The sequence below is a fragment of the Spizellomyces punctatus genome, assembly GCF_000182565.1.
Source record: "Spizellomyces punctatus DAOM BR117 chromosome Unknown supercont1.2, whole genome shotgun sequence".
Classification (NCBI taxonomy): Eukaryota; Fungi; Chytridiomycota; class Chytridiomycetes; order Spizellomycetales; family Spizellomycetaceae; genus Spizellomyces; species Spizellomyces punctatus.
The window spans coordinates 992062-1013962 of NW_015971538.1; the positions used below are offsets into that span (position 1 = coordinate 992062).

Below are 21901 nucleotides of genomic sequence, written 5' to 3' on the forward strand. Positions count from 1 at the left end.
TTCTTGCAAAGTAACCATGTCCGATACTCACTACGTGCCTAATCCTGCTTTGAGTGCCTCCCTCGCTAACGCCCTAGAAGCAGCTGCCGAAGCAGACAAACGCGATGCTCGGGAAAGTCCACCACCTTCCCGTCCACCACCGAAACCAGCTGGCCGGAGGAAAAAGGCGTACAAAAGCACCGAGAATCTGTCTCGAACGCTCGGAAACGATGGTGACAATGTTATAGACGCAACACCCGAAGAGACTATCCACATTGCGGAGCCATCGGCAGGAATTAGGAGCGGCGGGGAAGCGTTTTCAAATATGCCGGATAAGTTGCAGCCAGAAACGGAGAAACGCGCTCGCAAATCACGGCGGCATAGAGACGCTAAACAAAACGATGAGGGACCTATGATGGCAAGCTCGAGCCGTAGCCGTAGTGGATGGGAACTTGGCGGTCGTGAGGCTTCCATTGACCACGAGCCAGAGAATGGAGGGTTTATGATGAGGAAGAGTGGTAAACAGCGGGGAGGATTTGTTGACGATGCGGATGATGGTGATAATAAGGCGGCAAATCTTGAGAACCTCAAGTAAGTCCAGTTTGTTTCAGCTATTTGTTACTGATAACCGCAACCGCATGTCAACTGTCAACTTGTAGAAAACACACCACCGTCGGAAATGGAGGCACCGAGGAAGCTGGTGGGAGATGCGTATGTCGTTTTTTATTGGGAATATCCTGCTCATCGTTAGCACTCAATTGTTAGTTATTATGATCATCCCTGACCTTGATGACGTCCAAGATGACGAGATGCTCACAACCGTCGCTGCGGCACCTGCAGTGAAGGTCAATCGCTTCAAAACTATCAAAGAGCTAGACGGAGATTTGATGGCTAGCACTGGGCAGTTGGTGGAGGTAAGTATTATTGATGCCCCAATTTGACGGAGGGTAATTGTGACGAAGATGCTTTCTTCTTCATTGCAGCCCCCTACGTCGATCGGAGGAATCGATGTATCACTTTTGGTATCCATAGCTCTCGTGCCTCCGGACCAAGTGATAGAACCGGATATACACTGGGACTGGGAAGTGATTTTTACAGAGGTGATGAACTGATGCATTCATCGTCTTATCATGAAAGTTCTAATAATCAACCACCTATCCCTGTAGGTAACGTCCGACCTTCAACCACCACTGACAAATACGGACCCATGACATATTTTACGCAATCTTACGCAAGGAATTACGGAGATTCTTTTCATGTACATTATATGTATCATCGTGGTTATGTCCTGTTCAATAGGGCCAGTTGCATAATTTCACCCAACAATGCCGAGGACACTGTGGTTGTTGCAGCAAGGGTAGCAGCAAAATCAAGTACGGCATCATGTTGCCTCACTATGGCCAAAAGCATTACGAATGACACTATAAATCTTAAACGAAATGTAGAAGAAACAATTATGATGTGGGAACGCCCTTCATCCCTCTTACTGTTCCTGACAGATTCTCCCTTCGTCTCGGGGCCGCGGGGTCTGGCTTCTTGCTCTTATCCTTCTCGTCCATAAACACCAAGGTTCCCTCCCCACCGCCTTTACCAGGTCCTTTGTTGCCTTGTTCAGGAGGAGGGAGCGAGTCCCGCCCTCGGCGCTGCCGGCCGCCGGGCCCGGCATCATTGGACCCGAATGCTTTCCCTGTTCGTATCGCTGATATAAGGTCATCCAAACCGCCTTGATCTTGATGTTCCCCGCCCGCTTTGGTGCCTTCTTTGGACCCGGGGACGGCTTCACGTTTCTTTCGGCGTCGATCTTCTCGATCCTGAAGGAGTGACAAATTGGTAAATAACAGTCACAGACTGATATTCTTTTTTTAACACATAAAAGACTGCTATCCGTACCCTCTTCTCTTTCTCCTTCTTCTCCTCTTCAATCGCCTTCTGTATGGCCATTTCGTTGTCCAATTTCGCCTGAGTAAATCCTTGGCAGAACTGCCAAAAGATTCCGAAGAACTCTTCGGGGGTAATGGTTTTTGGATCCTCGCCGTAGAGCGTTACCGCGCTCTCATACTTTTTTTCCGTAACTTTGAAACGCTCATCCAAGCTTACATACGCCTTATCGGCTTCTTCGTAGAACTGACCCATGACCTCTCGGAATTTGCTGCTGGAAGAGTTGGACAGTTCAGAACCGCTAGACAAGCGTTTGTCCTTCTGCTCATCTTTATCCATGGCTTCTAGGAGCTGCTTCAACTGCTGTATGTTTTGGCGGAGGGTCATGAGCGTTTGGCGGATCTGTGGGATCGTGACTGTCGAGGACCATATGAGCACCGGAAAACTAATCTATAGCGATCGCGATACCATGAGCGTGACCCACCTTTTGCTCCTAGTTCAACATGGGCCAGGTCCTCCTGGAATCCAACAACATCCGGGAACTTCTTCTCCAATAGCTCTGTTAGATAGTGAAGCAATGTGTGCTTACGTCCCTGGACACCGGATCGAGTATCACCCATCTTGTAGAAGCGGAAGGATTAAATTCATAAGATACACTGGTTGTAGCAACGTCCGCAACATGGTTTGCAATCGTACCTTAAGGATACTGTTCAGTTTGAATCCATACGCACCGCCACGCTGTCCAGTATTCATGTAATTACCCAGAGCTAAGATGATCTATCCCAAATAGCGACGTTAATATGCGGAGAAAATTGCCCACGCCCCACCAGATGTCATGTAACACCCTCAACCTACTTGCAACAATTCCTTGAACTTCTTGCTGCTAACCACTTCCTCACTGGCAGACGTCAACCAGGCAATCAGCGCCTCGGCATCATCTTGCAGCTCCGAGAAGCTCGTCTTGAAGTGCAAGGCTTTGAGCTTTGACTCATACAACGTAATCTCCGAGACCTCGTACAAAAATCTTTCCGCGCTCGCTAGGCTGTCTTTCTGGTCCGCATACTCTTGCATCATGCGCAGTTCTTCATCTTGCGGAATGAACTTCATCAGCTCATTGAGAGCGTCGCGGTTCAGGGTTTTGGTATCGACTGTGTTTATGGCTCGCTTGATAGTTTGGGCATCAAGTTTAATGGCCTTTAGCACGATATTGCAACCCTGAGAGCGCTTTCCATCCAAGAACGAGATTTCCTTAGCTGCCACACTTTCATGACTTCCAGCCATCCCAGCCTCCTTATCAGACTTGCCAAGTTTGCTTTCTTTTGCGGCAAAAAGATCTTCAAACTCCTTATATACGTCATCTTTGAGTTTTTTGTGGACACCTGCATCATCAAGGTCGCTCCATACGGTCTCCTTGACTTTTGTATTTGGCATCTTGGTCCAATTAAAAGATTTGAGAGGCTTGGAGGACAGATTTGTCGGCTTGGCAGGTGGACCGGTTGGTACAGGTGCAAAGCCAAATGCTCCTCCTGGTGGTGGAGGAGGGCCCGGCGGTCTCGGGCCACCTCCCGGCGGTGGTGGGGGTGGGGGTGGACCACCCATTCCAGGAGGTGGAGGTGGTGGTGGGGGGCCCCCCATGCCGGGCGGAGGCGGAGGTGGAGGTGGACCTCCCATGCCGGGTGGAGGCGGGGGCGGTGGTGGACCTCCTGGTGGTGGTGGAGGTGGTGGAGGCCCACCTCCAATACCAGGGGGTGGAGGAGGCGGTGGTGGACCACCCATGCCGGGTGGTGGTGGCGGGGGTGGTGGAGCACCACCAGTTGCCATTGCGGTAGTTGCGGGAGGCTATAATATGGAATGTTTAAGTAGTCTATCAAGAAGCCGTAAACCAAGAACAGCCCACGACGGACCATTCCCGCATCCCAGTTTTTCGGGCCGAGAGCTTTCTCTATTCGGGCAATGAATTCCGGACCTCCATCCAAGTTTGATATTCGCTGCTTCAACAAGTTTTCCAACTCAGCAATTTCCTTCTTGGCTGCAGCAAGCTGCAGGGTTGCCTGTTTTGCATCTTCGTCCTTTCCTTCTGCCGATTTGCCTTGACCATCCTCTGATAGATTTTTTAATAGAAAACGAAAACAATAAGTAAATGCTCTGACACACAGCCGGTTGCAAAAGATAGCGAGCATGACGCACTATGTCCAGTTTCTGCCTTCAGAGTTTCCAGCTCTTTTTCCAACCGTTTGCTTTTTTCAATTTGCTTCCTATACTTATCCTCCTGTTCACGGATCTTGTCAGTGTCCAGCAATTCTGCAACCATCGCCCGAACATCAAGATCCGCAAGCATGGCAGCAGGGTCGGGGTCTTCAGAATCGCGCTGGAGCACAATCTGTTGAACGACTTTGTCGATGATAAACATAAATTTCATCCTGGGAAGCAAGGGTTAGCCAATGTATCGTTTCTAATCATATACGGTGAGGAACGGCACCTTTGATATGACGGCTTTTGAACCAGAATCGGTGCTTCAGAACAGACATATACGGCGCGTAGCACGTTGAGAATTTCATCGTTTCCGACAGTGCTATGGCTACTTCTTCTGCATTATCCCAGTCCAATTGCCCCTCCACATCCATTTTCATGAAGACCTCCTCCTCATCAGCCTCGAGTCCCGCAACCCAGACATCGATTTGCGTCTGAAGCAACTCGTTTTCCAGTGACCCTATGCTCTGTGTAGATGGGGTCAGACTAGTCTCTTGACCGGTAAGCATAGCAGTTACTAACGTCAATCAAGCGATTCAGGCCCAACTGTATGAACTCATAGCGCATGTGCATTCGGAAATCCAAGTTGTATCCGGCCCCTCCGCAAATAACAGCATTTATAAAGGACATGCTAGCAACCTACAGAATAGGAAAGCGATAAGAAATTATGACCGTTTTAGGAGACAGTGTGATGCTTACCTGCAAATCCTTATCATGGGCAGTCATGCCTTGACAGCTTTGCCAAAGGGTATAGACAACAGCTTCAAACCGAAAACGGGTCTTCGCCTGCGTACACAAGTTGTCCATGCCTTCCAGAACACATTGGTGGCCACCGGGTATCAGACAGACTGCACCCAAAATTTCCAAAACCAATGCTTTCGTTTTTGGGGACGGCGATTGTAAAGAAAGCGCTATGATGTTGAGGGCACCTTCGCTGTCAAGAACAGCCGACAAACCAATCTAGATTCTATCCAATTAGTTCTCTGCCCAGTAACCCGTTCGATGATACTGTTACCTTGTTGTTCATCAAAGATTTCAGGCACTTGATATACAGCTCTTCAAATTCATCATGTCTAACAAGCAGTTTTTGGTATAGATAGATGCATGCATCAGGGACCTCTCAAATGTACCTGTTTTGTCGGCCTAGTGCTCCGAGATTCTCCAGAAGAATATTGAGTCCACCATTCTCAATGAAGTTACTAATCCATCTAATTGGCCGAGAACGCAAGGAAACAACGAGATCTGTCAATAGCTGCTTATCAGGATTGTTTCGTAACCGTTGCAGCTCTTGGTCTTGCTGCATATCACGCGCCGCGCCATCTCGATATCGTTCTCCCAGGTGTTGTTGCAGCATGATCCATTTTCGATCATTAGGCAATAAGCGGAGGACCTGCTTTTTGTCCTCGGTCAAGTTCAAATCTTCCTATAGTGTCAAACCACCCAAAAAGTGAATAAGACACATTTTATCCATATAAGAAGGAAAGTCCTGGGTACCATTAGGAGCTCCAGCATGGTTTCGATTTCTTCAATTGGAGGTGTAGGAAGATCAGAAGGTGATGTGGTGGTCGGGGCAGAAAAGCCCAAAGCCGCCGATGCGGACACGTCCCCTCCCTCCGATGCACGACCCATCGGCACTGATATAGGACTGGACGTTCGCTCAATAGTAAGATTATCTGTCGAAACCTGACGCAAATGGCTCGAGCGGATAGTTGTGGAGGTTTGCCGTTTGAGCTCCGCTTGCGAGCCGCTCTTATTCAAGTCGCGCTTCATACCCGCCGCGTTCTGGCTCGGGGGGTCTTCCTGCGGGGCGGCGAGCTTTATCTGGCCCTTGCCGCCGCCCATCAGGTTCCCGATACTGATTTTGTTCTTCAGCTTGAATCAGTTCGCTAGGGAGTTCCTTCCCAAGAGCGAGTGGACGTTGGTGTCCTCGCCGATCTGTAACTAGGGTCAACTTCAAAGTGCTCTACTGTAACCTTGTACGGAGGGGCAGAAGAGACTCTGAAAACTTCCGGAAATATTTCGTTTATAGTTAGGCACCGGGTTTGCTGCAAACGCCGTGCGGAAGTTGTTGGATGATGTGAAAAGTGTTCAAACCCTTGTTGACAGTGCTAGAACCCATGCTTACATACGTCGCGCCACGTGACTGCTTGAGGATTTGGCTCGGTTGCATTCTGGATTGGATTTGAGGTTACTCTTCTTTTGGACATGAGCCATGACGAGGATGGCTCTGCAGAACATGATTGGCTTACTATCATAGCCGTACAATACTTTCAAACGGTTCCACTGAGATCTTTTGATTGGCCCCAAAATATCCTGCATAAGCTGGATGTCTCTACACAAGATGCTATCCTGCGTGAAACCGTGCAATCTGAACTGGGGAAAAGCTACCCACCAGAGGCTTCGTACTCACTGCGTTTTCTCAAAGCAATCCTTGAAAAGGTCGATGCGACTGGAGAGGAGCACTCTGAGGCTTTACTGCAAGCTTATTTAGAGCTACTGTCTAATGCCAGTGGCGACAAACTTACTGGTGATCTGTCGCGTGCGTGCTACAAGTCGTACCCTCTGCCCACTAAGACCTCCTCGACTGTCTACTTAACTCTCCACGAAGAGCCATTGAAAATATCGCAGGGTACCACTGGCTTGTGTACCTGGGAAGCGGCCCTTCGTTTTGCAGAGTATCTGCTAAATGCAGCACCAGAGGTTATTCAGGGACGTAGAATCCTAGAATTAGGCGCGGGAGCAGGTCTCCTGGGACTAGTTTGCCTGTATATGGGTGCTTCCAGCGTTGAACTAACTGATGTAGACGAGGGTGTACTGGAACGATTGAAGGAGAATGTGGACCTTAACAGCCAAATGATCATAGATCGAATGGCGAGGGATTTTGGAGGTCATCAGAGCAATCCGCCAAATATTCGAGTGTCCAAACTGGATTGGGAATCAGTTGACTTTGATGATATCGCCTCCCGAAATGCAGAGATCATTGTTTGCGCGGATGTTGTCTACGATCCTATTTTGATTCCACCTTTGACGAGCGTGCTCGGCTCGTTACTGCGCACTCCACATCATGGTCATCCCACTGGATTCAGAGAAGGTTGGGTTGCGTTGACGATGCGACAAGAGCAAACGTACAAGGAATTCCTTAGTGCACTGACGAGGAATAGAATACGCTATGAGCGCATCCGGCTTGACCGCGTACCAAGATTATTTTATCATGAAGACAATGTTGGGGAGGTAGCCCTGCTGCACTTGACTGTTGCTGATAGTTGATAGAGCTGTACTTTAATCTGGAATATTGTCCACTTTCATTTGTTTATTTCCATAAAAGTCACGTGAGTTTAAGTATGACACAACAACAACTGTTCTTGTCATCAGGCATCCCAACACCGACTGCAACAGAGTACATGTCGCTGAACGACGTTTGCGGACCTCTGGGGAGTCTACATAAGCTGCAGTTTTTGCGATTTTGAATATGCTTTGCCTGCGGCCCTTTTCACGCCTTTCTGGTCATCACAACGCACGCCATCTGTTCGAGGTCCAAACGAGGGTGTCGGTTTTCCGATACCCATTACTAACCCAGAGAGCAACACGGGGATTGCGGACAAGAACTCGTGCTGCGACAATATCTGGTCGCAGACTACTGCAACGTCTCGTACCAGGATGGTTTCTTGCAGGGTCGATATTTGGAGGCACCGCTGTCCTATCTTTTAAGCTGGGAGAAATACGGGCTTGGGGTCCCTGGCCGATACCAACAATATCCGTAGGGTCTATGGAAGAAGATTCTCTTTCTATCAATGAGACAACGCCAGCAACAAAACCACACTTATTTCCAAAGATACGTGACAGAGGAAAGAGGTCAAACTGCGCTTGCAATCACGCTTTTGTTGCGGACGCTGTCGAGAAAGCAATAGGGTCCGTTGTTAACATATCAGTTGAAACCGGTGAGTTTTAGAAGATGATTTTTTTCAGGGAGCTGTCGTAAGGCGTATGTAGCACAGCTGGCGCGATTTCGAGAGGAATGAGCATCGAAGGGTGCTCGATGAGAATAAAATCTAGACTTGTCATTTTCTAAATAACTCTTCTCTCATGGCATGTCTCAGATGCATCCACCCTTCTGCACAAAAAGTCTCTTATCTCGTCGGGATCCGGATTTTTCATCGATGAGAAGGGATCGATCCTGACGAATGCAGTATGTATTTCTTCCGACGGCTATTCAGCGTGTGACGACCTTACAAAATTAAACACCTTTCTGGCAGCATGTAGTTACCGATATGGCGACTGGTAGTACGGTGAGTGCTGCAAGTGAGTCCGGTCTGGCGCGAATGCTCATTTATGTCACTGCTGGCTAGCTTACAGTGACCACATGTGACGGAACTCAATATGAAGGGTTCATTCACAGCCTTGATACTCCTAGTGACTTGGCTGTTGTAAAGATCAAACCCCGACCTACCGATACTCCAGTCAAATGGCCCGTGTTACAGATGAGTAAGATTTCATTCCTATCATGCCATGTGTTTCAGTAATGGATCCTAAGATCACTGGCCATTCCTTAAGGCTCTAACCTAAACTTGAGACCGGGAGATTGGGTGGTGGCAATCGGTTCCCCATTTGGGCTGCACAACACGGTGACAGCGGGAGTGGTCTCATCAGGACGGCGAAGAAATGAGGAGATAGGAACCGGAAGCGATGTGCGCGTGGAATACATACAAACTGATTGTGTAGTACATGAGGGAAGTTCTGGCGGTCCTTTGATAAATCTTGATGGCGAAGTCGTCGGTACGCAACACAGTTATCTAAGTGGACGGTCCATCTGCACTACTTCCTCATGCCAGTCATTCCGCGCTAAGGCATCAACACCACGCGAGCCGAAAGCGAGGGAATAAGTTTTGCCATCAGGGTAGATAATGCGATGGATATCATTCATCAGCTTCATACACAAGGAAGAGTTGTACGGCCGTGGCTTGGTAATTGTGTTTTTTCGGTGCTGAAGTACGTCGGTCGGAATCTAAACCAGATTGTACACTAGGATGTCGTATGGTCACCTTAACGTCGCAAGTGCGTCAACAATTGAGAAAGCAAGGTCCTATGACGTCGATTCCGCCCACATCTGGGGGTGTTATTGTGACATCTGTATGATCCTTCTGTGCGCTTTGTCGCTATATGGGCCACTTACGAAATATGGTCATAGGTTTTCCCAGACTCACCGTGCGCCAAAGCCAATCTTGGAGAGGGCGACGTGATCGTGGCGGTAAATGATACACCTGTCCACAGCAGTCAGGAGGCAAGTTCCCCAAGCACCGTTCTGTAACATCCTCATGATTACCCCTAACTCTCTCATTTCCAGGTATTCAAAGCTATGGGTCTTAAGATTCAGCAGCCAGTGCGCTTTACAGTCAAGCGCAGCATACCGTTAGACATAGATTGGGATGGGCGGACTCGCCGGTGGGAGACGCAGGACGTTGAGGTTGAAGTCACACCAGAAGAGTTTGATGTTGAGTTGCATGGTGATGGAGCATGACATGGAGTGCAGTTAGGATCAAGTTGATGTTTCCTGGGTGTAAGGGTGATCACGTACGGTGATCCTAGCCATATGACCGACCTTTCTCGTTGGTCATCGGAGATGACGAGCATAACCCTCGTACATACATGTATCATTTTGCTACTTCTTAATTTACAACATCACATTGAGCACGTATGTATTCAAATCATCCATATATTATATATTTCTTTTGAATAGTTCAAACTACACTACTTACAATTCGATTATCCTTTGGTTTAGTCTAAAGTACAACTTAGTTTTGATACAGCAATGTATACAAGCAAATAATCTTCCTCGTTAATTGGTTGGGTTGACAGGTACACCGCTTGAGGTCGGGTGAGGGATAGCACTCCATGTACTGTTCCGTTCTTCTGTCTTTGTAGCGTCCGAACCGGAACCCATAGTACTCCGGGTCCCAGCCTGGCTCACAGTTTGGTTGGAGTCTGACCCTCTTTGGCTCTTCGGTGGCGTGAAGTCCGTCATCACAGATAGGTTAATAGACCCATTGGAGACGTCAGGCGGAGCGGGAATGCTATATACGCTGTTACCCCATCCGTTTTGCCGTCCACTTCTCTCCTGCTGCCCGTGGTGAGGATGGTCACCGACAATTGTGCTCGCTCGTGACAATGCAGGTCCAGGTGCAGCTACACCATATGGTCCAGAGGGCATGCGGACGTTGGGAACGCCTCCCGCTCCCGAGGCATTTTCCTCGTCTTTATCAGTCCACCGCGGCCTAAAGATATCCAGTTCATCCTCTGCCCCCTTCCCATCATCGGCTCCATCCCGCGTTCCCCAATCCGTAACATGCAACGTAAATAAACAGTAGATCTTCATGATGGCAAAATAGATATTGAAGATCAGCCAAATTGGAATCGCAAACACATCTTGGGGTCTTCGTACAAAATGCGGCATGTATTTGATGAGTCGCGTCACGAAGAGCCAGACCAGATAACTTGTGAGGACAACCCAGAGAGGCAGTGATCCCGGCTCGTCAGAGCAGGTTGCTAAATAGGCCACTGTCGCGGGGCCGGCGAGGAGAGTGATCGGGTTGAAGAATTTGTCTAGCATTGTAAAGGCAACAAAAGGGTGGCGAACCCATACATAGCGCTCCGTGAACAGGCTTCGAGAGTCGCTTCTCCAAGTATTACGCGTCCATCGAAGAAGTTGTTTGAGAAAACGCCAGTTGTCTTTGAATGTTGACGAAAGTTCGGCTTCCGGACAAGCTTGTATATAGGTTCTCCAGTTATGGGAGTGAATCCAGCGGGTTAGAAACTTGTCGTCTCCTGAGTGCTGGTGGTATTTTCCAAGCCAGAACTCGTGAGTAAAGGACCACTGGAAATCGGGATCCCGGAGGATGCATGTGCGGTACGCGGCCGTTCGTCCTGAGAGGCAACAGACGCCACCATCGATATACGTCGTCGAAGTAATCTCGATATTGCGCATCTGGATGCAGCGTTCCTTCAGCAAAACGGTTAATTCAGAGCCACACCCCTCATACATACCGAAATCCGAAATGCTGCCAGGATCTCCCAAATAGTCATATATTTATGCTGCGGCAGGACTCTTTGCGACGTTCCTTATACAAGCAAATGAGATCAGCCAGTGAAACTCTACAGTTTGATCTTGCTCAAACTTACCAACACCTCCCATCATCTTATTTTCAAAAGGCGCCAACATCCATCGTAACATCGTCTCAGGCCAAAGCACGTCGTCATCGCAAAACACAGTGATCGGCGTTCGGACTCGATTAGCACCAGCAACCATCTGATTTCGCTTGTTGGGTTTTGAAATGGTGATTACTCTGACCTTTGTGCCAGAAGGATCAACTTCACGAGCCAGTGCATTGAGGGCATCCCGTGCAGACGGTACAGTAACGAAAATAACTTCATAGGGATCACATCTGAGCCATGTTCGAATGGCGACTTTAATTTCTTCCCCAGAGTCAATTGTAGGAACTACCACAGTTACGTCGCGGGCAGGAATGTAGCGTGGATGCTGCCGCGGCTTGAGCGGCTTGTAGAGGCAATATGCTAGGATCTGTTACGCAATGAGAATTGTTTTTGCTATCGCTTTCACGCGGATTCATTGAAACTCATTTATGGACCATACAAACCTTTATGAGAAACCAAAACCATCGATAAATCCCGATAAATCCAAGCGGTAAGAAGACCGGTAGAGCTTCTTTCGTCAAGTAGAACATGATCGTATAGGCTGCCGAACACCTGCCGCCGCAAACGCTCTGATAAGTCCCAAAGATATCCGGACACCGACGGCTACCTTCTGCGTTGATTTCAATGAGAGGTGCACCTTCGGCCGCTTCGCTATTTAAACAAATCGCGGGCACACGGAAGACGTGTTGCGCGTTCTGATTATATAATATGCTTAGTCAGCAATATGGAAGCCAATTCTTCTTTCATGACGTGATATTAAACCAAATCTTTTAACGTAATACCACATCGTCACCCCCATTCTTGCCCATATATAAGGAGCTTTAAAGTGTTTTGACCATCAACTCTGCATACGATTTTCGATTGCTCAATCATTGAGATGGCAATGGCTGCTCCAAAAGACGAGACCTATCAGTCTGAGCCAGGGGTGGTCAAGGATGATCTGGTACGACATGCTTGGTGCCTTTATTTGGCTGCCAGTCTTTAACTAATGCTTATATTCCAGTACAGCGAGCTCGTTGAGCATGGCGATGAAGAGTTCAAGCCGCCGGAAGGAGAAGACCAACCGGCACCTGGTCATAAATACAATCTGCGTCATGCAAAGCCTCGCGGAAGTTACGACGAAGCTCTAGATCAGGAATCCTTTGAGAGCGTGGACGACCGTATGTAGTCCCGTCCTTTCAGTTGCAGGCTCTTAGTATTGGCGGATGTCTCAAAACTCTTTTAGAACTATCCAAGGGCGGAACCACAGACATTGACAGACGTGTTGCATCATATGTCGCCCGTAGCCATGATCCCCGCCCACCCGAAGATCACTTGAAGAGTGCACTGAAAGCTAGCGAGATTTACGAGAGTGTGACAGGTCACCCGCTGGAGATCAACGAGAAAGGAGAGGTCGTGACAGAATAACCCATTATACCAGGCATCATACCATGCATCATACAAGTCATTTCTATTTGCTACTTTGTGGTACCGTCAATAGTGCTTTTTGCTGGCATCTTCCATCAGCAAGACGTAAATATGTACATATTGTATCATAAAATCTAGGAATACCAGTTCTATAACATGAATGAATGTGCTCCCAACTTGCCGTGCCTTTCGTACCAAGTCGGTCTAGGGCATTATAGTAAGATCCGAAGTAAATGGGTTGATCGGTCAGCCACGAAGCGTGATTGGTTGATTCTTTTTTGCACGTGTTCTGCTGACGCACAAGCTGGGAGTTCAAATCGTCGGATTTTGAGCAGCTGTGTTCCTCCCATTGGCTACGGGTACCTGTGCCCAAAGCGACTATGCCTGTCGCCGTGGAGGCTGCGCTCACGCACCAGGAGCTCGTTGCGGCCTTGAATTCCGATAACGTTGAGACACTGTTTTCAGGTGCAGCTGAATCTCGTTCGCAAAACATCAACATTTGGGCATTCAATTTTAACTTGTGGTTTTCTGTTTGAAGGTCTATCAAGGTTCAACCGCTCTCTCAGCCGATTGATAAACGAAGATGCGGATCCGCAAGTGTCAGTGGAAGCTGACTTGCTCAAGTCATACATTAAGGGATCTCCAGAATGTGCCGAGCTATTTCGACTATGGGAATTCCAGCAAGCAGTATGTATTTAGTTGACCTCGCGAGACGATTGGTGCACTCTAACACACGATCGCGAGTAGAATCAAATAGATCGGATCGCTCCTGTTCTATTGGACGTGATTGCCCACATGATACTGTCGTCTAAGCTAATAGAGATGTGGTCAACGGGCTCTGCGGCTTCTCGGTCTATCATTCGTGACTGGATGAAGCCGATATACAGGAATTTGTCATCTGGAAAACGTCCCTTGATACAGTCTACTCTGAGATTGTTGATTGCAGTCGCCGGGTTCAACTCAGCGACGGCCAAGGAACTTCATGAGACATTCAATTTCACCATGCAGGTACGGAAAAGTGCCCATATCCAATACAGCGTAAAATTGACTCTAGTGAAACTATAGGCCCTGCCCAAACTCCTACATACCCGCCAAAAGTCCCCGAGAGAGGACGTAAAACCACGCCGAAATGAAGGTATGGTGTAAGGCTCGAAGGGCGCCTCTCATGGTTATAGCCTCATAGATTCTATTGGCAGACGTTCGGACGTTATATATCCGCTTTCTGTTTGCGTTCCTTGAACAGGGTGACATTTCGGTCAAGAGGTTTATGTTGGAGGCAAAAGATATTCTAAGCAGTGTATTCAAAGGACTGGCTGATGATTCATATGAAGTACGTTGCTGCTATCTTCATCTGACCGAAGGTTCATCAGGGCTGACATTTTGCCTTTGGGCTGTTAGACTGTGGACTATGTTCTTTCGACTCTGCGACGCACTGTCATCGATGATACCAATCTCGCCAGGACGCTGAAGGTTGCTTTCTTCAACAACTACATATTGGACCAGGTATAGTACTCAACTAAGTCTCATCTTTCGCACCAGGATTATTGCTCACGCAACTGCCGCTAGTTGGTAAAATTGTACGCTCGGAAGGAGGTGGATCCGGACAATGCGTTAGCGATTGCCGATGTAGGACATGAATTTCTGCTCTATATATGTACCACTCCAGGAGTAGGTGTCTGTTTTCAAGACGCCGGTTGGTATCCAGCCAAGTCCACCGGGGAGGGCAAAGCAATCACTGTATATAATAAGGTCCTGCTGAGGTTGCTGTTGTCTCTCAAGCCGACAGAAGATCCTCGACAGGAGGCTTTAGTCCTAATGGGTCTCCGAAATTGCCCAGAGTTAGTGCAGCCGTAAGTACCGCTGTTCTATCAATCACCTCAAGGGATCTCTTGCAAACGCCAACCCCATGAGTTATAGATATTGGAATGAGCTGAGTAGCCTATCCTTCGAACCTCGGGTCTCTTCAAAATGGATTGCCAACATGGCATTAGCAGCCAAAATCATTCAACTTCCGATACCGTCGAGGTTGGGTGCAACAATTATTGCAATGTCTCCACCACCCCTCATGACTATGGTCGACAATGTCCTCCCCCCGCCTCTTGATCGAGCGCTCAATATCCGAGGGCTATTACATCCTAACGCACTTGTTAAACATACCTCCGCGTTTGTGCAAGCATTGGCATTGGAGAAGCTGGCTCGCATACAAGCAACAATAGAGAGCATTGCCGAAGATATAGTGGCTTCGTCTGCCCAGTTAGCAGTTGCGGTCGGGAGTGTGGATGGACTGTTGCAGAAATGGCGCAAAGCCCGGGACGATCTAACAGACGAGATCAAGAGGCGACTACCGGACTTTCAGACGGTACTTGCTTTACAATCACAACAACGCAAACAAGTCGGAGAGAAGGGCAAGTCGGACGAGGCAGGCGCCACGGACATGGAAATAGATGGAGAAGCAGCTGAAGTTGAGGAGATCTCCCAAGAAGTACTACACTGCATATCACTCAAGCTTGTCAGACACTATCAGCGCCAGTTCCCTGATGCAATCCTTGAGGCTCGATTCAATTGCGGAAAGCTCTTACCGGCCGATCTGACGGCTCTATCCGAGGAGCTGCAAATTCATATACTGGAGCTGATTGGTGAAGTTCCGGAATTCAACTGGAAAGAGAGAGCAGGTGGATATCAGTCTAAATGTTTTCCGCTAAATAGTTACTGGATTCTCAACCTAAACCGTGCATACAATAGCGCATGCGCCGACTTCGCATCTTGGTTCAATATGGAAACTATACCTTACCACTACGTCTAATAATGTCGCTTCTGTCGCGAATGGAGTGCTGCATCGTTTACTTGCGGAATCGTTCCTCTTTGAGAATCACATCGATGAGATACCTATTTGGCTTCTCACGCTCCAAAACTTACCCAAAGATGAGCAGATGTCGGCATTGGCGTGGTTGGACGAAGCCCTTTGTACGGGAGCTAGAACCTTGTACCGAACCGTAGATAGGTTGAGTAAGCTTGTCCATGCCTGCCACGGTCGATTGAGCGATTACCAGAAACGAGTTGCCGACCATGTATTGGAAACTCGTCGCCGCACCATTGCAGCCGGTGATGAACAATTGGTGGACATACCACCTTACCCTATCAGCCCAGCATTGATAAGTATCGCCGATGGGTTGCAGGCTCTCTTGCGGCGATCAGCAGAGAAAGGAGATAGGTCGGCGGCGATCGGCCCAGCGCAATTTTTCTTTCACCTGGTGGTACGGTTACTGCAATCAACGCAGGGAATTGCAGAATACCTTGTGGAGGTCGTCGACGGAGTATGCGAGGGTGTCATAGTAGGCGGAGGCGTACAGTTTGGATATTTGGCTTGCTGGGAGGCGGATCATTACCTTCATGCAGCTAAGGGCTATTTCACCGGATTAGCTGGACAAACGAACGACGTTGTTCATCATGGAAAGGATGCGGCAAAGAGATGGCGGAAGACGTTAAAAGGTAAGATTTGGAACGACAAGCAATACTGGATGAAGTTCTGATATGCTGTCTCGGCTCCGGCAGCTATGGACGCCGATCTTGCGGCCTCCGGCGAGGTGTTGACTATGTTTCTCAAGAATACATGTCCCGTCGATCTCAGCACGGTCTTCTTCGAAATGATTGAGCGATGCCAGAACAGTCCACCACTTCTTGCCTGTATCGCCGATTATTTAACTTGGAGACATCCTATATCACAGTCAATGTTTGATGTGTACCAGGTTTTACGCGAGTTTGCCATCGGAGGCAGCCCGAACGAGAGCAACGAGGCTGTCGTTCGTCTCTTTCATCAAGTTCCTTTTTGTTCGCTACTCACGAGCACGTTCAGTTCGTCATTGGACTTCGGCCCCACTTACGAAGAGTTATTGATATCTCGCATCAATTCTTGTGAACATCCGCCAGAGTGCGTGTGGTGGACTCGACAGGTGCTGCTTGAGCTTGGGCGATCTATACATTTGGGTTGGGACCAGCACCGGCGTTTTGCCTTCGCGCTTTTGAAAGCTCTTGTGACAAAGGTGCACTCTTGGAGCCTTGGAAAAGCAGGGGCGCTGGTATCAACTTCCCGACTAAAAGAGAATGCTTATGATACTGTGCGTGACATCATTTTTGGACACCCTCTTCTCCTTGATAGATTCGTTTCCCGTCAAAGTGGGGATAAGGAAATTAGCACTGGTAGGTGTCGCTGTCGTACATCCTAATTGAGCTGTGCTTCCTGCTGTGGTATTCAAATCGTTTTGTCACCTACAGAAATCATGGCATTGGTGCATGAGACGCTGGAAATGGAGACACGAGATATGAATACGGTCAACTCGTCCTTGTCTCCTATGTCTCCTACCTGGCGACTTTATACGGATCGTGTCCGCGATCGCCTGCTCGCAGAGTTGGCCTTCCAATCGCCGCACAATGACACGGTGCGGGCATTCGAACTCTTTAGATCTTTCATGACTTACGAGGATGTGAATCAAATTCTCCAGCCACTGCTCAACGGATCTGAGAATATGAACGATCTCCTCTTTCTGGCTTTGACCGCCAGGACCCTTGGAAGAGATGGCGAGCCGCACGTGATCAAGTCAAGCTTTTTCCGCAGGCTCCTGAAACTTCTGAAAGGACGTCACCATGCGGAAATAGAGAACATTATCGCGAATATTGTCAAGAGGGCAGTTGTGCCACAGGCTTTGATGATCAGAGCCGATCAGGATGGGGTTGCTGCTTTTCGTGTTATTGCGTCCGATGGGGATGGGGATAAGCAATATGTTCGTCTCTATGCCGACGTCCCATCATTGTTCGATGAGAATACTGTTCGACTTCTGCTGAATGGGGAGGAGAAGGACGGAAAGTGCATTCGCGCACATATACTAAGATCACTCATCGTTACCAGCCCTGTGATACGCCGGTGCGTGGTTGACGTCCTCAACAAGGAAAATCGAACTTCTTCGCTGCAGCTTGGCATTGTCCACGCTGTGCTGGCAGGCTTAGTTGTCACCTTGTCCGCGAAAGAACGTTTTTCCATGTCGATTGCGATAAAAGTGGTCTGGGAAGTTGGCGTAACCGAGGATGAACGTGATTTGATAACCCTCCTGCATCGCCGAATCCAGAAGGAATTGCAGGAGCAATTGGTCAGCAGTATTCTCGGTATTGATGGGAGGACAATACTAGAATGCGATGCGGTGCTTCGATTGCTTGGTTTATTTGCGCATGAATACGGAGGATTGCTTGATGAGTTAGTAAGAAGAGCATCAGCGCAATCCAAGTCTCCAAATTACCTCCTCTCAATATCATCGATGAAAGAGCATTTGCTAGCATTGCTGGCACTTGCCTCTGATCCCCATGGCCTTACCAATGTGATTGCCGTAGCACTGTGCGTTTTACGTTGGTTCTTCGTCGGAAAAAAGAAAGGAATACTCAATGGGTCAGAGCAGCCAGGGGAGCGAGATTTGAAAGAGGTCATAGAAGTTTTGGAGTCGGTCCTTGTCCGCCTAGAAGGCGACGAAAATGCCATCCGCGGGTTGTTAGATCAAGGAGAGATTTTCAAAAATTTCTTAGTCGCTGCATTGAAGTATCGCATCACCGACCCACATGTCTTAAATTTTCTCACCCACTTGGTTACGTTTGTGTATGGGCATGTGAGTACAAAAGATCGAACGTATTATTACTGCAAGCCCCTAATATTTGATTGCTAGCGGCGGCTTAAATCATCCACTCGCCGTAAACTTCCATTCACCGTGGATGCTCTCGTAGAAATGATTCTATCTCATTCGCAGTTCACAGTGGTGGCACATGCGGGAACGAACGACTTTCTGTCAACAAATTCGAAGATCAGCCCCATTCCTCCGATCCACATTGCTAAGCCTTGTCTTTTGCATTTTCTGCATTTGCTGATGTCGCTTGACCCTGTCCATTGCTGTAAGACGGAGCATTTACCTCTGTTGGCACAGGCGTACCAGGGCACGGTAGCAAGTGCTGATCAGGTGATACTCGCTATCTGGGAGTTATATGAAAAGCAAGCCGGAATCAGCGTTGAGGCACATGCGATGCGGTGGGGCCTGACGTCCACCGCCGCGCTGTCGAGTGTGAGTGCCGCACAAAGCTTGGCGAGAATAGACGCGGTGTGGATGGCGCATACATGTCAGTGGTTCCCCACTGCATTGGAATTGGAGGCTGTTCAACCCAGTACGGGACACTTTGCGGAAGCTCTGGCTGCCGGTGAGGTGTATTCGTCCCGCTTAACACCATTATACGACCCAAAATTCTTTCTCCCCCTTGTTGCTGGATCTTTAATCCACGGGAGCATGCATGTTGATTCACGACGACTGGTCGAGTCCAATGCACTAGGATTGGCCATTATGGCGCTTTCGAGTGATAGAGATTCGATGCGAAAAGCTGGTTATTTTGTTCTGGATCTCTCGTATAATTTATTGTACGAATCAACGATGAAGGAGAGAAATCAGATCATATTATTGTTGGAAGGGCTGAAGAACGCGGTCGTCAAAAGAGAAGAAGGAAATCAGGGAACGCAACGGGTTCCTGCCGTGGTGGCATTGTTTATTGCGCAGGGGTTGATGATATTATTGAAACCGGAGAATGAAATGTATCCGCTTGTAAATCGGTTCTTCTTACAGAGACCCATCGTCGACCTTGAGGTCTGGAATACCCTTCAGTCTGTTTGTTTGGTTTGACACTAATTTCTGATGCTCTTTTTTTTGCAGGATGTCCCGATGTTCTATGGCCTTTTCTACTCAGCATCAGATAACTCTCGAAGGGAGCGAGTATGGATGCTGCGATTGCTCTCCTGCGGGTTGAAAACTGCTGGGGTACGTTGACTGCCAAAGGGCGTTCGTCTTTTTCTCGATGTGCTCATTATTTACATGGATAGGATTATCGACTATATAAACGGCGTCATGTCGTTGACATCCTGATGGGCTTTTTCTCTTCGTCAATGTCGGACACAATGACACGGAAACTTGTTCTTGAGGTAAAGCAAAGAAATCCCTCCATTGTACAGTGACTGGGCAGCAGCTCACATGTGCCATGATAGGTTATTGTCAAGGCTACCGCGATTCCTTCGGTGATCTCAGATATGATCACTCAAAGTGGTCTGCTGACTTTCATGCACACAGTCGTTACCGCACTCGATTTCCGCTCCGGAAATGACATCGTACTCTGCATACCGCGCGTGATGCGAGCCATACTCAGCGGATTTGTTCGCTCCGATCCCGAGTGGCATGGAAGCAGACGGATTGTGTGGCTAGAAAGCATTGCGACTGTGGTCGCAGCTGTAGTGCAAGGCATTGCAAGCGCCGCACGTCTTGATGGGTGCATAAAGGCGGAGACGGCCACGTGGTGGTGTAATGTCGCTGTGGACGTAAGTCGATTACTATATGATACGTTGGCAGCCTTTGGGGATGAGGAGAAGCTAGCTACCAATGGGTCGGCTGTATCTCCGTTCGGCATTGGCCACGTATTGGATCTGGCAGCAGTTTTGGAACAATGCGAACGTGTATTACCTCCAGATTTCAACCAGAATGGCACGAACGACCAAGGCCTCAATGAAGCGTCCAACGTCTCCCTGGACACTTTGGATTTGGACGGGCTGTATAGTCTGGATTACGACCTGAGAAGGCTTCTGAAACGAGCACGACTATATCTCTTTGATGTCACCTCTGTCCTTTCTATACCTCGCCTACCGTCCCTTCTTGGTGATGTCCGGGTTAGCTGGCGTGAGATGCTGGCGCGCCTGTTGGACTATACATTAGAGTGCACGGATATGTATCCGGAGATCTGGCGCTCAGCTCTTCCCGACCGCGTAACGCCGTTAGACCGCTACACGGAGTTCTTGCTGCGTCTACAAATGACACATCCCGATGCCATAGCTGCATGTGTATTAACAGACGAGAGTACAAGGCGAAGAAACATTCTCGGGCGGCTGGTAGCCATGTGGGGACTGATTGGAACCCAATTCAGCAAGAAGGCAAGATTGCAAGCTAGTGTAAGTATGGTTATTTTAGCGCAGCAATTGACGGGTCACGGCCGAAAGCGGAAACGGGATGATGATGGGGAGATAACCGGGGACCGTCCTATATCAGCAATGGAGCAACTTGCAGGTAACGGCCGCACCTGGTATATACGACACCCAACTTGGTACATAATTGTGAATTGTTTGTTTACAGACAAGTACGTCCCGCGGTTCGCTCCTGATCTCCCGCGAACACCGTTTTCGCGAAAGCTCTTGTATGAAGTGGTGCCCATCTTGCTTGGGAAGATCCCTAAACCAGATCAGCTACTGAAGTCCAATGAGGTGGGCAATGTGGTAGACATTCTCCAGGCTACCATAAGGCGTATTTGGGGTGGTGACGATTGTGATGGTATCAGCCGGGAGGAACGTATATGGACCAAAGCGTTATCGGAAATAACGGGCAAAAGTCAATCTTTGTAAGTATATTATATGGGTTTCATTGTATCATAGCGTAGCAAATAGTTTTTAGCTAGACTTATTTAAAATATCTTATTGAGGTGATTGAAAATGGCACTAGGACCCATTATTATCCGGACTAATCCGGTTAATCATATCGCATAATCAGAACCCCCATCTATCGCTCAGATTGGTGTGGCATGCATGTAATGTTTTTTTTTAAATTGCGGTGAGGTACATGCAGAAGGTCTATAAAAGGGGGGCCTTCACTGTCTCTTCCCTCTTTCCTCTTTACCCATCCTCGACTCAAAGCATCTGCCCAACAAGTCTCAGTCCATCATCATGAGAATGCCGCTCTGGTGCCGAGGACCTCGCCCTCCCGACAAAAACAACATAATGCCTTGCAAATGCTGCTACGATCGCAGGTATGTATTATCTTTGTATTTTCCCACGCCCGTATTCCGAGTCTAATTCTGATCCACCTTACTATCTGAAACATCCTCCGACTAAGAATTTCAGAATCAAGGGCTTAGTAGGATTTCTCTTGTGTGGTGGGCTTAGTTACCCGGTTAGAACAACCGTAATGTATTGCATGTGTCATTGGGCCTAACCACCCTATTAGCGATTCATGTGTAAGGTAAATGTACTTGTGCATAGTGTGCAGGTGGTAGAAAATGTCACTAGGGACAAATTCTCCCTCCAACCCACTACAGCCGGTTCTAATTTACAATTAGCCAGCCTGTCCAA

General features: G+C 48.4%; 7 protein-coding genes across 7 annotated transcripts; 5 read left to right on the top strand and 2 right to left on the bottom strand.

The window, feature by feature from the left end:
* Positions 1–16: 16 nt before the first annotated feature.
* SPPG_01269 (uncharacterized protein) lies at positions 17–1554 on the top strand (the record flags this gene model as incomplete). Its single annotated transcript, XM_016749594.1, has 5 exons — positions 17–570; positions 639–679; positions 745–893; positions 963–1079; positions 1146–1554. The coding sequence occupies 5 exons, from the start codon at positions 17–19 to the stop codon at positions 1188–1190; spliced, it is 906 nt and encodes a 301-aa protein (XP_016611852.1). The 3' UTR covers positions 1191–1554.
* Positions 1316–5949, bottom strand: SPPG_01270 (uncharacterized protein; the record flags this gene model as incomplete). Its single annotated transcript, XM_016749595.1, has 13 exons — positions 1316–1790; positions 1870–2273; positions 2342–2477; positions 2554–2634; positions 2713–3696; positions 3762–3958; positions 4045–4277; positions 4360–4574; positions 4630–4746; positions 4807–5067; positions 5123–5180; positions 5238–5530; positions 5602–5949. 13 exons carry the CDS (start codon positions 5947–5949, stop codon positions 1434–1436), a joined length of 3684 nt encoding a protein of 1227 aa, XP_016611853.1. The 3' UTR covers positions 1316–1433.
* Positions 5950–6304: 355 nt separating this feature from the next.
* On the top strand, positions 6305–7436 carry SPPG_01271 (uncharacterized protein). The gene has a single exon (XM_016749596.1). It carries the CDS (start codon positions 6313–6315, stop codon positions 7372–7374), a length of 1062 nt encoding a protein of 353 aa, XP_016611854.1. The 5' UTR covers positions 6305–6312; the 3' UTR covers positions 7375–7436.
* Positions 7437–7476: 40 nt separating this feature from the next.
* On the top strand, positions 7477–9811 carry SPPG_01272 (uncharacterized protein). Its single transcript, XM_016749597.1, has 9 exons — positions 7477–8045; positions 8205–8293; positions 8361–8393; positions 8454–8589; positions 8659–8880; positions 8952–9068; positions 9131–9234; positions 9293–9385; positions 9449–9811. Exons 1-9 carry the CDS (start codon positions 7577–7579, stop codon positions 9620–9622), a joined length of 1437 nt encoding a protein of 478 aa, XP_016611855.1. The 5' UTR covers positions 7477–7576; the 3' UTR covers positions 9623–9811.
* Positions 9810–11847, bottom strand: SPPG_01273 (glycosyltransferase family 2 protein). Its single transcript, XM_016749598.1, has 4 exons — positions 11757–11847; positions 11281–11680; positions 11146–11219; positions 9810–11086 (listed from the first exon to the last, which is right to left on the bottom strand). The coding sequence occupies exons 1-4, from the start codon at positions 11841–11843 to the stop codon at positions 9941–9943; spliced, it is 1707 nt and encodes a 568-aa protein (XP_016611856.1). The 5' UTR covers positions 11844–11847; the 3' UTR covers positions 9810–9940.
* Positions 11848–12100: 253 nt separating this feature from the next.
* SPPG_01274 (uncharacterized protein) lies at positions 12101–12895 on the top strand. The gene is made up of 3 exons (XM_016749599.1): positions 12101–12256; positions 12317–12473; positions 12539–12895. Exons 1-3 carry the CDS (start codon positions 12191–12193, stop codon positions 12718–12720), a joined length of 405 nt encoding a protein of 134 aa, XP_016611857.1. The 5' UTR covers positions 12101–12190; the 3' UTR covers positions 12721–12895.
* A 171-nt stretch (positions 12896–13066) lies between these two features.
* On the top strand, positions 13067–21271 carry SPPG_01275 (uncharacterized protein). Its single transcript, XM_016749600.1, has 16 exons — positions 13067–13185; positions 13259–13407; positions 13468–13728; positions 13786–13855; positions 13917–14050; positions 14119–14223; positions 14287–14570; positions 14638–15392; positions 15463–16209; positions 16273–16917; positions 16993–18368; positions 18426–19385; positions 19452–19556; positions 19619–19717; positions 19781–20846; positions 20913–21271. Exons 1-16 carry the CDS (start codon positions 13101–13103, stop codon positions 21176–21178), a joined length of 7107 nt encoding a protein of 2368 aa, XP_016611858.1. The 5' UTR covers positions 13067–13100; the 3' UTR covers positions 21179–21271.
* Positions 21272–21901: the final 630 nt, after the last annotated feature.

What these genes read in the sequence shown, in the direction of transcription:
- SPPG_01271 (XM_016749596.1), top strand. Translation starts at nt 6,313, where the DNA reads ATGAGCCATGACGAGGATGGCTCTGCAGAACATGATTGGCTTACTATC.
- SPPG_01272 (XM_016749597.1), top strand. Translation starts at nt 7,577, where the DNA reads ATGCTTTGCCTGCGGCCCTTTTCACGCCTTTCTGGTCATCACAACGCA. An exon ending in TAACATATCAGTTGAAACCG is followed by an intron (nt 8,046 to 8,204) that starts GTGAGTTTTAGA and finishes GGCATGTCTCAG; the next exon opens with ATGCATCCACCCTTCTGCAC. An exon ending in ATGGCCCGTGTTACAGATGA is followed by an intron (nt 8,590 to 8,658) that starts GTAAGATTTCAT and finishes CCATTCCTTAAG; the next exon opens with GCTCTAACCTAAACTTGAGA.
- SPPG_01273 (XM_016749598.1), bottom strand. Translation starts at nt 11,843, where the DNA reads ATGTTCTACTTGACGAAAGAAGCTCTACCGGTCTTCTTACCGCTTGGA. An exon ending in GGTTTTGGTTTCTCATAAAG is followed by an intron (nt 11,681 to 11,756) that starts GTTTGTATGGTC and finishes ATTGCGTAACAG; the next exon opens with ATCCTAGCATATTGCCTCTA. An exon ending in TAAGATGATGGGAGGTGTTG is followed by an intron (nt 11,220 to 11,280) that starts GTAAGTTTGAGC and finishes TGCTTGTATAAG; the next exon opens with GAACGTCGCAAAGAGTCCTG.
- SPPG_01274 (XM_016749599.1), top strand. Translation starts at nt 12,191, where the DNA reads ATGGCAATGGCTGCTCCAAAAGACGAGACCTATCAGTCTGAGCCAGGG. An exon ending in GGGTGGTCAAGGATGATCTG is followed by an intron (nt 12,257 to 12,316) that starts GTACGACATGCT and finishes CTTATATTCCAG; the next exon opens with TACAGCGAGCTCGTTGAGCA. An exon ending in CTTTGAGAGCGTGGACGACC is followed by an intron (nt 12,474 to 12,538) that starts GTATGTAGTCCC and finishes AAACTCTTTTAG; the next exon opens with AACTATCCAAGGGCGGAACC.
- SPPG_01275 (XM_016749600.1), top strand. Translation starts at nt 13,101, where the DNA reads ATGCCTGTCGCCGTGGAGGCTGCGCTCACGCACCAGGAGCTCGTTGCG. An exon ending in CAACTGGAAAGAGAGAGCAG is followed by an intron (nt 15,393 to 15,462) that starts GTGGATATCAGT and finishes TGCATACAATAG; the next exon opens with CGCATGCGCCGACTTCGCAT. An exon ending in GACCCATCGTCGACCTTGAG is followed by an intron (nt 19,386 to 19,451) that starts GTCTGGAATACC and finishes TTTTTTTTGCAG; the next exon opens with GATGTCCCGATGTTCTATGG.